General features: G+C 36.7%; 1 protein-coding gene across 2 annotated transcripts in view; it reads left to right on the forward strand.

The window, feature by feature from the left end:
* Positions 1–222: 222 nt before the first annotated feature.
* The window catches only part of LOC134534819 (phosphatidylinositol N-acetylglucosaminyltransferase subunit A), a 29,693-nt gene continuing 17,131 nt past the window's right edge, over positions 223–12,784 (forward strand). The window contains exons 1-6 of one of the 2 annotated variants that reach the window (XM_063373429.1): positions 223–386; positions 1,066–1,222; positions 1,779–1,958; positions 2,998–3,116; positions 3,857–3,972; positions 4,965–5,056. In XM_063373429.1, coding sequence (XP_063229499.1) covers positions 370–386; positions 1,066–1,222; positions 1,779–1,958; positions 2,998–3,116; positions 3,857–3,972; positions 4,965–5,056 — 681 coding nt within the window. In that variant the 5' untranslated portion in view covers positions 223–369. Of the gene's footprint in view, positions 387–409; positions 817–1,065; positions 1,223–1,778; positions 1,959–2,997; positions 3,117–3,856; positions 3,973–4,964; positions 5,057–12,784 lie in introns of those variants that run through there. The other variant, XM_063373430.1, reaches the window with a different exon arrangement.

The raw sequence follows: 12,784 nt of genomic DNA on the forward strand, positions 1-12,784 counted from the left end.
TGGTAGAACAGTACACTAGTAGTTAGTTCGTTAAGACCATAGATTGGAAACCTGTAATACCAGAATCACAAAATAAAGAGTTTTATTTATGTTTAATAATTACATTTTTAGATTCCTTTTGTTTTATTAATATTATTTTTATAGTCTATGTTTATGTTTTATAATGTAAGTATAACTATGGTATTTACGGGACTTTTTTTTTTAGCTTTAGTTCGAACATTTCCCGCTAGGTAAGGTACGAGATGTAATCTTTCAATCTCAAATGGAAGTTAGCTTTTTATTGCATTAATTATTCCGTGGGGTGAATTTTTAGTCTTTATTTACACTTCATTATCAGATGACTTTTTTAAATTTATTTCATCCATCACGATGCCACATAGTATATGGTAAATCTAATTTATTGTTTTAAAACGTCAGTCATTTCGTTTGTTGATTTTAGTTTTTTCAGAAGAAACCCCCTTCTATGCAAGTACCCGCCTTACTGATTGTTCAAATGACACGGGTTTAATTCCCAGTTGGGGATACGATCAGTTACATTCCATGAAATGATACATAGACGTTTTTCAATGCTGAAACAGCCTGATGTATCAGAAATAAATACGCTTTAGGAGTGTTTACATTTACAGATTTTTGACAATCTAGTTTCTGGCATTTTCCGTTTCGTAACTTACGCATAAAAGTTTATTGACTGACAATAATATAATAACAAAAAGGGTGGACAGATTTGCTGACTACATAACTGACATCTTCAAATTTGTAGAGATAGACAAGTCTGTGATATTGATGTGTGCCATGAAAGTCTGCATTAGCAATGCTGTAAGGATCCTTATAACTATTTTAAAAGTCAGAAGATGGCTGAAACCCTTGAAGAAGCACTCTGCAATAATAATTTAGGCTAAAGGGTCCTTCAAAGATGTTTTCAGAAACAGCTATAGTTCAACTATAGTTCAAATTATTTAAGTTCGGTATTACAACCCTGTCTCGGGGTTATTCTTTGTACGAAGTGTGTCCCCGTGTTGCCCCTGGCCGGCAGCCGGTACCGGTCACCGGAAGTGCTTGTTGCAGCATGGCGTCGGACTTCTTCTACCCGAACATGGGCGGCGTGGAGGAGCACATCTTCAACCTGTCGCAGTGCCTCATCCTGCGGGGCCACAAGGTGGTGGTCCTCACGCACTCGTACGGCGACCGCGTCGGGGTGCGCTACATGACTAACGGACTGAAGGTGGCTCCCGCTGCGATGCAGCCTGTGAACATTCCCGACAGGCCAAGTTCGCACAGCAATTAATAAGTGACCGAGTGTTTGTGTACTGGTCACGTCAGTAATCTCTGTTAAATAAAAAAAATTTGTAGCTTCCAGTTTTTTTTATTATATTTTATTATGAAAATAATGAAAATAAAATTGTTTGCTTCCTCAAATCAAAATTGAGGTTACTTTAGTATCCATACAGCTGAGAAAGATGGCATTTTATTAAGTTTTTCAGTTTGAGAACATAAGTACTGCAGTAATACCTATATTCCACAAAGCATAAAGTTTTTCTTCTTAAAATAAAATTTATTTATTTAGAAACTGAATTTCTTTTTGTTTAATCAACTGAGTAATGTTTAGTTTACATTGAAATGCATTTTTTTTTATATAACAACACTATCCTTCAAGTGGAAGTGTCATATGTATAAGAAATATACTTGTTTGTAACCATTTGTGTTGTTTGCTCTCGTAACCATTTGTGTTGTTTGCTCTCGTCTCCCACGTGCTAGAACTGCTTGGGATGGACTTGCAGGTTTTCTATCTGCCGGTGATGGTGTTCTACAATCAGTGCGTTCTCCCCACCATGATCTGTTCCCTGCCGCTCATCCGTCACATCTTCATCCGCGAGAGGATCACGATCGTCCACGGCCACTCTGCGTTTTCTGCGCTGGGACACGAGGCCATGGTGATTGGACGCTTGCTGCAGCTGAAGGTACTAAGGCCTGTCGCTTGCAGGGAATGTTCCTATTGGTCGGAGTGTGGTGACAGTATTCGTTGGGTATCCTCTTCATATACCTATTTTAAATTAATATTTAAGGGTCTGCATCTTACGTTAGCTAACTCTGTGTTACAGCCACTTGATTTTTTTCAACACAGCGTTAAAAGGGTTAATGTATTTTGCACATATTAAAATTGAGTATTTCGTGCAAGTTTTGAAGACATTTAAGCTGCTACTTGTCTTACAGGACAGGTTGTCTAATGTGACAGTTCCTATGTCACTTTTGGATGGAGAAGGAATGACCTGTATTCATAACGATCTGACTCGTTTTTCTGTATTTGTCGTGCTGTACTTTATGGTTTTAAAACTAATCGCCCTTGTCTTGTTTTTTACGCAATTGGTTCCTGACACTATCGCTTCTCTTGTCTTTATGATAGGGACCTCACCATCCTCCCTGATTGTCATTCACGGTTGTCAGAATTTTATCTAGTGTGTGAGCAGTACAAAATAATTTTTTTTATAGCTTTTCTGCACTCACATATATTCCAGATAACATGTCACCAGAAAATTTTTTATATTGCACGGGGCGAAGCAAAGTTGTGCTATTATAATGCCCAAGACCAAGTGATCTATCGTCCTATGTGAAGTTGCAGATTTATTTCAGAATTATTTTTATTGAAAACTTATATATATTGTCTTATATACCAGAAAGTACAGTATTTCATAAACATTGTTGAAATATTTATTAATGAGTTTCTAACATTTTTTCTGAAATAAATGTTTATTCTTTACGGGAATATATTTATTATTTAGAAATTTGTTGCTTTGTCCCCGATCATCGGATAAAATTTCTTGTAACTACTATCTCAGTAGGCGTTATGCATATGTTTCTGGGGCCTACAGGTAAATATAAATTTTGTTTGGTCACAATAAATGATTCATGACTTGATAGCAGAAAGGGAAGTATAGTGTGTTGTGTCCTTGGTTGGTATGTTCTCTGTTGTAATGTTGGGAACCCGTTTTTATTTTGCAGACTGTATTCACTGATCACTCCCTGTTTGGGTTCGCGGACACATCAGCTATAATCACAAACAAGTTCCTGGAGATCTCGTTGGCGGACTGCAACCACTGTATCTGTGTCTCCCACACGTGGTGAGTTCTGGCATCTGCCTCTCAAGCGATGCTGTAGAGAAGTGTAGCGCAAAAGTAAGTGAAGTATGGAAGTGGACGGTAGAGCTTGGATCACTCTTAAGTGAACTGTTATGGAGTTCCTGCCTACGTTATAATTTCTTTATCCTTATGCCTCAGGTCTGAATGGCAGACTTATAGTCATACATAGAGCAAGTGTGAAAATGTTACTTTTTTGGAAATATAAAACGTTGCTATTTTGCTAAATCTTATTCTAAAGAATATAAAAGAAAATAAAACCAATTTTTAGTGCCATCTTCAATCATGGAATGTTTTGTAATTCATTAAGTAAAGGAACTACCTTTCTTGATGAGCTGCTAACTTTACAGAATATGAACCTGTTCTTTCCTTCCAAGTTCTTTGGCAGTGATTACTATTCAACGGTTCATTTCTAAAGTGAAGTGATTATGTTCTTATTTTTGAGGTGTTTTTTGAGACTTTGCATGAGGAATGCTTACCTACGTACCAGCGTTCTTACCTGATGAACAACTTATTTTTCTTTAACAGTGTCAGAATTACCGTCGTTCAAGTCCGACTTGCATTAAGCTACATTTAGAGTGTTCACTTTCTCAAATTTTTTTGCCTTGCATTTTGTTAGCTTGCGTAGACACAATTGAAAACTTGATTTTCAGCTGTATTTTCATGTTAAGGCTAAATATTTTTAATTTTTTTTCCCCACCCTCTCGATTGTTTGCACGGCACAGCAAAGAGAACACGGTGCTACGTGCAAGAGTGCCGCACAAACGTGTATCTGTCATTCCAAATGCTGTTGACACAGCAGTCTTCACACCTGATCCTTCACAGAGGAGCGCGGACATGAGTGAGTACAACAGTGGACTGTACCAAACATTTATTTTGCTAGCTGATAGAACTGGTTAAAGAGAATTAGTCTCCTACATATTTAGTTACAATTTTTTTTTTTACTGTGGTTTCAATGTTGAGCTGTTCTACCCACATTTATGACATGTTAGGGCATAAGTCATATATTTATAAGCTTTAATAACTTAATGGCAATCTGATAATTATAACAAGGTATTTTTACATGAATAATTTCTGCTGTAATAACAGCTACACCATTACCTGAATAATTACTGCTGTAATGACAGCTACACCATGCCATGAATAATTACCGCCGTAATGACAGCTACACCATTCCATGAATGTGCCCAAATTAGGTTCTGTGTGCCATTATTATGTTGAAAAATACAAGACGACAGGTCAAAATCATCCATTAATCAGCAATATTACTGGTTGTTTAGGGAAACAGGATTTAATACAAGGAAATATTTATTTGGTCCTACATTTCAAAATGATCGATGGTAAGAATGAACAGCATGCACCAGTAGAAGCAAAACAGCCTCTTGGCTCGAGAGCAGGTGCAGGTAGCATGTCGTCAGCTTCCTGGCTGAGCTTGGGGTCGGAGGGAATTTCCTTGAAAACCCACTTTGGTCATATGTATTAAGTCAAGGAACAATTCTCTGAATAAATGTAAACTAGGAAAAACTGTAAATGTCCATGTATAAGTAAAAAAAAAAATATTTATGAATTTAATCTTCCGTTGTAATAAATAAAATTAATAATTGGTATATTTAATTAAAGTATACGTTAATTTTGGATTTTGGCCATCGGAAGTTATTGTCAAGTTCTAGCAATAAGGTGTTATTTCATTTATAAGAGGATTCAGCACATAAACTTTTATCTATGTTGTGGAGTCTTGTTGTTTATTTGTCCTGCGTATGTTAAAATATATGTATATATTTTTTGTATTTTGATGGCAGAAACCAATTTGTTACCCATGTTTGGTGTTCCCAGTAACGGTAGTGATAGTCAGCCGCTTGGTGTATCGCAAGGGTGTGGACCTGATGGCCCAGATCATTGCCGACATCTGCCCGAGATACCCGGAGGTAAATCAGTTGTGATGCGCACATGGTCCAGGTGATTCTTTAGTTTTGCTTCTAGAATAATTGATAGAGGTGTATGGATGTCACTTATTCTTTTTTGCTCTAGGATGGACATCATCTTATTATATGTACTGAGCCACTAGAGTTTAATAAGTCAAATTTTAGCATTTTGGTGTTTTATTTTTCTATAAATTCTCTCTCTCTCTCTCTCTCTCTCTCTCTCTCTCTCTCTCTCTTTTTTTTTTTAAGTGATTCAGGTTGATGTGTGATGTGGTTGCTCTACTGGTGGCACAGGATCGTAGAGTGTTTAATCATTTATTACAATAAATTCAGTTCCTCTATACCAAGTACCAAATTTGATGGTGAAATGTTTACCGTAGAAAAATCATAATTTCCAATACAGGTTGTCACAAAAAAGTCACGGAATTGATCACATGGTCACGGATGTCACGGATAAGTCACGATAGTGGCCATATGGGTCACGTTTTTATTCGTAATAGAAATAATAATTTCCAGTTTACAACTACGGGTGCTTGTTTTGTATTTTTTTCTTTTAACATACCTTAAAGCTTAATTTTATATTAAAATTTTCATTCTTTTTTCAACTTTTCAGCGAAAACTAACCCTCTTTATGTAAACAAATACCATAATCAAAGAAAGTAAACATCAATTATGTTTCATCATGCAAGTGTCTCGCTTTACGCGGCATGATGGGTAGTGTATCGTTTTGTTGACAATATGGCGTCACGAGCGTGTGTTATACATGATGGCTATGCAGTTAATCTGTAACTTTTTTATGCTTGCAGCAAAAGGATATACAATATAATGTATTGGTTAATTGAAGTTTTCTGCCTAAAAGATTACCGATAAAAAGTATCAAGTGTTTCTATAAGATTTAGAAGTATTTTCTGGACGTGTGTTTACAAAAACTGTGTTTTCAACGTTTTTATGTTATATTTTTTATTAGCATTGAGTGTTTGCATGTGAAGTTTTAATAGTTAAAAAAGCTGTGTTAGACATATTTAGCACACCTATAGCAGGTATTTTGCAATGTTTTATCAGTGTTAAAAATGCCAGGAAAGTGTCATTTTCAAAACACTTGGTTGGATGAAGAGGAATGGAAATTGTGGCTAAGAGCTGGTAAGGATACGTTTTCGGCCTTTTGTACTCTATGCAAAAAATATGTGGATGTTTCTCACTTATTAAATTAAACTTATGGCAATTAAGGGGCCCGCCTACATGCAGTGCAAAGTGAGCTGCAGAGGTTTAACAATTAGTTGTTTTTATCGAAACTATTTGACATGCGATTACCGATTTCGGATATAAAAGAGATTAAGGTACCGGGCATGATCCTAAAGTTGTTTAAGATGTCTCAGACATATAGTCGATTAGTAAATTCATACTGAATAAGCCTAATTAGCGTATTTTCAGAGGCACGCCAAGCTCACAGTTTTCATTACTATTGCGTAAAACCACTTTTGGATCGTGCACCAATCCTTTCTCTTTCGCTGCGTATATAATTTGCACTAGGTCACAACGGAAAATTTTGAGAAAAACCGTGATTTCTACGACGTGTGCTGCGCGAATGTTCTTCCCGGTATGTGGCGCCGCCACGGCCGCTTGACCTTGGATGACGAGGCAGGATGAAGGGGGGTCTCCGCGCTGCCTTTCTTCCTGTCCTCTTTCAGTTGTGCTTCGCTTGCCCGGACTGAATACTCACCCCGGCTAGGGCGGGCCTGTGGACACCAGACCGGGCTGAGTACACGCGTATTCCACAGTTAGTTGTGTTGAGGCCGAACGACATTAGAATTCAGCGTGACTGCAGGCGGGGTCATAAGGCAAGGTTACGACAGAATGCACCTCGGAAGAAGAACAAAACCATTAAAGGAAGTAAACGCCAAATCGTTGGGCATAAGTAATATTTCATTATACAAGTGATATATTCAAATCGATTTTATATGGCTTTGTTAGTTACGTATTTATTAATTTTATTTTATATGTGGCCATTAATATTTTTAATGGTATAAATTTATATGCAATCAACACTTTTAACCAAAATATGCATTTAACCATTTTAAAAACGCCAAGTTGAAATAAAGAATTTCACGTAACATTTAAAAAAGTATTTTTTTTAACTTCAATTGTGAATGAACGTAAGAATAAGAAGAGCCTTTTTTTTTGGAGGGGGGGGGGGGGGGTTCTTATTTGGTAAGCAGAATTTGGTGCCCAAAGCAATTAGCTACAAACTGTTCGGTGTGTGCAAACATGCATAAATATTGCAGTATTTCAGACAGTGTAAGTTTAATTTGGACATAGAAGCTTGTCATTATAGTCACAATTAAAACAAATAGTATTTTGCCGGCTGTCCATGGCTGACTGTGATAGTTTGTAGTGGGAACACCTCTACACATTTGAAAATTTTTATACAGAAAACAAGAATAATAAGTCATAAATAGCATTTGTTGCATGTTATTAATGGCCGTACGATTAGTACACACTTCTATGTTTTTTTCCGGTGATTCAAACCATAAACGTCGGAGTCTAGCAACATACGTGCGGTTCTGGAAGTTGGAAGTGTATGCGTTCGGAGACGTACACGTGTCAATCTCGCTAAGCTCAGACTCACAGTTGACAAACGGAACTCCGTGAGAGCGGTTCAAAAAAAGTATCATATTGCATTATCGCCGCTGCTAATTGTAAAACCTTGACGAATTCCACAGGTTACTAAGAGACGTGTAATGTGTAGCCGCCGCTAAAATAAGAAAAAAACGACGCTGTGTTTATACTAATATCTCGTGTCACTTAAACCTCTCTGTGCGCTGGCGTGTTACGCATTGCGGAAAAAAGTTATCGTCTGTGCACATACCGTTCCACTCGTCTCACGTCACATTCTCATCAAGCACCCGAGCCCGGCAGTCGGACTGCATGCCTGACATTATAGCCCGCAGAATAAAACCATTTGGATATAAATGTTCAATTTTTAGTTTCTTTTGCTTACGAAGAGGCGACGCCGGACGTTTCGGCATCTAGGACCTTATTCACAATGCGCAGTCCGCAGTTTGACAACTTGCAACCGGCAGGCGGCAGTCGGAGATAAACTGTTCCACAGACAGCAGTCCAGCAGTCGCCAGTCGAGCAGTGGGATATCATCTAACTTCATTTCGGACTGCCAGACCGTGCCGGAGCAATGGCATACAAGAGATCCCACGCGGAATGACTGAAGAGTTTTAACATCAGCCGTCGTGTTTAAAATCTGCATGGATGCAACTGACAAAGTATTTTATAAAATTGACAAAGCTATATTCTGGCTGCAGGCACGGCGGCTCAAACAGAATGGATAAGTTGTTTCTGGTTGAGGCAAACGAATGGTGTTTAACCATTCAAAAACATGGCATATGAACATCCGAGGCCAAACATCCTGATGCCATTAAGACCAGGTGACATCAGGATGAAAGAAGAAAAGTTAGTGCTCCTGGAATACCCTCACGGGTTCAGTCCTAGGAGGTGGAGGTGGTGAGGCTAGGCCGGGCTTCGGCCCGAAACAACTTGCCAGACCGCCAGCTGCCAAAATATTTTCACCTATCAGAAAATCTTTCGCGATGATGTGGTTTAATCAAATACTCCCTTGGTCATGTTATGTAATTTTGACTGGCGACTCCGAACTGCTGACTATGAACTACGTGTTGCCTACCGATGCTACGCTAACTGCAATCCTAAATTTTGCTTTGGAATTATACAAAAAAACATTTACCACCTAAAACCCTGCAATGAAAATATTTAGCAAATATCTCAAATTTTAAAATTGATTTTTTTATGTTACCTTCTTTAATATCGATATTAATGATAATACCAATTTTAAAGCTTTAATAAAACCGGCCCGTTGTCGTATATCAGGTTTTTTCTATTTATGATATTCATGAACACTGTCGTTTTTACATGTTTTATGTATAACGTATTCTATATAACTAATATTAAACAATCGAAGGATTATCAGCATTTGTTGTGAAACTTTCCTATAATGTAATAATAACACGTGTAGGGCCTATTGACGAAACAATCGTTCGTTAAATTTTTGTAATACGTATATATGTAAATTTGAGGCAACATTCCTTTTAAACTTGCTGTGCTTATTCAAAGGAAACGTGCAATTAAAAATAATGCATCACTAGAAATGAAATTATTTTAGGAATGTGTATCTGATGAAAGACGATCCAAGGATGAATCTTTCGCACATACTGTATGCTGATGTAGAATGTAACGCCGACCCTATTTGTTTCATGGTACGGAAAACTTAAAATTTTGTAATGAAAATTTTTGAACTGTAAATGGACCTTTCTTTTCCATCTACAACGACGCGTCTTCACAAAAAAAAATATTTTTGTCAAAAATATTTAGTTAATATTTTTTCCTTAAAATATTCTCATCAATACTAATATTATAAATGCGAAAGTAACTCTGTCTGTCTGTCTGTCTGTCTGTTTGTTTGTTACCTTTTCCCGGCTGAACGGCTGAACGGATCGTAATGAAATTTGGCAAGGAGATAGATTATATCCTGGGGATGGACATAGGCTATATTTTGTCTAAAAAAAAAAATAATTAAACGTGTTAAAAAAATATATCTTAATTTTATGTAATGTGTGTCATAGATATACAAACTGTTAGTGTCATTCCTCTATGCCTGCCGTGCAATAGCTTTCAAGCCATTACGTTACGTTTTTCTATTGTAAGGAACTAAGTAGAGAGTAAGAAAAAAATAAATATCTTGACAGTTTGTAGTGTCACCATATTTGTTTCAATTTTCAATACCGTTTTTGTATATTACAATTTAAATTGCAGAAAAAAATCATGTTTCATAAACACATAAATAGTGAGTGTGTGTCATTTCTCTATGTCCACGAGGTCTTGCCGCGTCAATTTTCTCCTTCGGGCGAACCCGTCCGCTTAGTTAAATAAACAGCTTTTATCGTTGAATGATTTCATGATTTATTTCATGAAAATCTGCTCTCATAAAAAAGTAAGTTTTATAGTCATTCAATATGTATCTCTTTCTCTCTCTCTCTCTCTCTCTCTCTCTCTCTCTCTCTCTCTCTCTCTCTCTCTGAAGATCAATCTATGAATCGTTACACATTTATTTCCTTTATTTTTTTTATTTTGATTTGATATAATATGATTTCACTAAAAATCTATTTCTACCCCTTCCTATTTTCATTTCCACATTATGAAGTTTCACTTCTTCCGCGCGGAGGGACTCCACGCAATATTTTTGCATGCAATTAAAAACTATTTTTTAATGATGCCAAAGAAGTATAACTTCTCATGCGCGTACCTAAGTACACGCACCCATTTATTAAATTTAATTTCTTCTATATTTTTTCTCCCTACCTAGGGCACTCATAATTCTTTTAAATTTCACGTGTATGTTTTCAATGTCATTCGAGTTGTACAATTTTTTTTTGTCAAATTGGTCATTATTTATACTTTGTTTTATTTTGGAAACATACGTATTTTAGGTATTATGACAAATAAAAAAAATTAATTACACTAATATTCTTAGGTTTTTATTGTGTGGATAGGTTGAAGTTTAATATTAAGTAGGTATATAAATTCGTAAACTTATAAATTTCTTCGAAATTTATTCATAGGTTGGTAGGGCCTACTAATATTTATATTTGTATAGTTTGAAGTTTAATATTATGTATGTACGTAAATTCTTAAACATAGAGTTATTTATTAATTTATTTAGAAAATTATTAATAGGTAGGTAATAAGTTTTTCTATTTGTCAATATTGTTATTATGGTAGATAGGAGTACAGTAAATGCCTACATTCTTATATTCCTTTATATCTCTTTCGTTTTGGAGTGTTCCCGAGCCATTCGGGGTCCTCAACATCACCCCCCCCCCCCCCCCCCAGGTGGTTAAAGCCCCAAAATTTCGAAAGTTTAAATTTTTTAAAAAATCTTTTTCTTTTAGATTTTAAGTGTTTTCGAGTCATTCAGGGTCCTCGAACACCCCGCCCCCCCTCTAGGAAAAAGCCCCAAAATTTCGATAATTTTAGGAATTTCAAATATCTATTCTTTCGAGATGGAGTGCTTCGAAACATTCGAGGTCTTGAACCTCCACCCCCCCCCCCCCCCCCTCTCCCTTCCACAAAAGTGAAAGCCACAAAATTTCGAAAAATTGGAGGAAATTGTATTAAAATTAAGTCATTACGAACTAAAGTGTCCGGGGCATGGTGGAACTTTTACCCAAAGTCGACTTCCCACCCAATTTTGAGGGAGTGGGGGGGGGATGCAAAACCCCAAAATTTCGAAATATTTCTTAAATTTAAGAATACTTTTTTACTATTTGGAGTGTTTCCAAGCCATTCGGGGTCCTCAAACTACCCTCCCCCCACAAGGAGTCAAAGACCCAATAATTAAAAAATTTCGGAAAATTTCCAAAAGCCTATTCTCTTTCGATTTGGAGTGTTTACGAGCCATTCGTGGTCCTCAACAACACACCCACCCCCCTCAGGGGTCAAAACCCCAAAATTTAAAAAAATTCAAATATCATTCTCTTTCGATTTTTATTGTTTCTCAGCCATTCAGGGTCCTCAAAATCACCACTCCCCCTCTGGGGACAAAGCCCCAAAATTTCGAAAATTGCAGGAATTTCAAATATCATTTCTTTCGAGATGGAGTGTTCCAAACCATTCGAGGTCCTGAACATCCACTTTCCGCAAAAGTGAAAGCCCTAAAATTTTGAAATATAAGAATATATATAATTGGATGTTGGCATGTATGACGTCGATAAACTCTTACACCGTTTGACCGATCGCCATGAAATTTGGCAAATCGAAGTGTTTTTATCATGAAGAAGGTTTTTATGCTATCCATTTTTTTTGTAACTCGCCGCTAGATGGCGCTGTAGCGCATCAACTTCTAAACCTTTCAACCGATCGCCATGGGTAAACAGAAAATCATAGGTCACAGATACACAAACAGTAATTATGTATCATTTCTTAATGTCCAACACACTGGACATATCGCTATTCATTTTGCTGTAACTCGCGGACAATATATCACCCGGTGTTCAGCCCGGGCAAAGCCGGGTACTGCAGCTAGTAAATATATAACCCTTATAATATCGTCGAATTGCATTCTTATTTCCATTATTTTTTTCACTTATTGTGACATAGTAGGCTATTCAAAAAATATGACGAAGTTGCATACAAATATATCGGGGCTCCTTGCGCTGCCTAATGTTTCAAAATGCTCTCGCTGAAAATAATATAATGACTTCATCTAACTTAAGAGCATTTATTCAACTTCTAAAAATCGTAAAAATCGTACTTTATTCATAAGAAAATAAACATTAATGTTTATATTTAAAAAAATGTATTTCACTGGGTGCTTCATTCTGTATATTATTTTTGTTTTTATCTTCTGCCAGCCATTTTACAAAACAGATAATGCGCGTTAGATATTTTGACCTTGAGTGCTTTGCCCTGTGTCGTGCATCTCTGCGCCCGGCGAGCCGAGCCAGTCGCTCGGAGAGAGTGTTATTAGGCTAACGCTATGTCACGTAAGTTAATACTGTGAAATGTTTTGTAATTTAGATTCTGAATTATTATTTTATTGTTTCCAAGTAAATCTGTCTATATGCCGAGTTTGATGTGCTCTTAATAATTAGGTACAGGCTGAGAATCTCGAACTATGCTATCTTACACCTCTGTCGTGAGGCACCTCTA

This window comes from Bacillus rossius, chromosome 8 (assembly GCF_032445375.1).
Source record: "Bacillus rossius redtenbacheri isolate Brsri chromosome 8, Brsri_v3, whole genome shotgun sequence".
In the NCBI taxonomy this organism is placed as follows: domain Eukaryota; kingdom Metazoa; phylum Arthropoda; class Insecta; order Phasmatodea; family Bacillidae; genus Bacillus; species Bacillus rossius.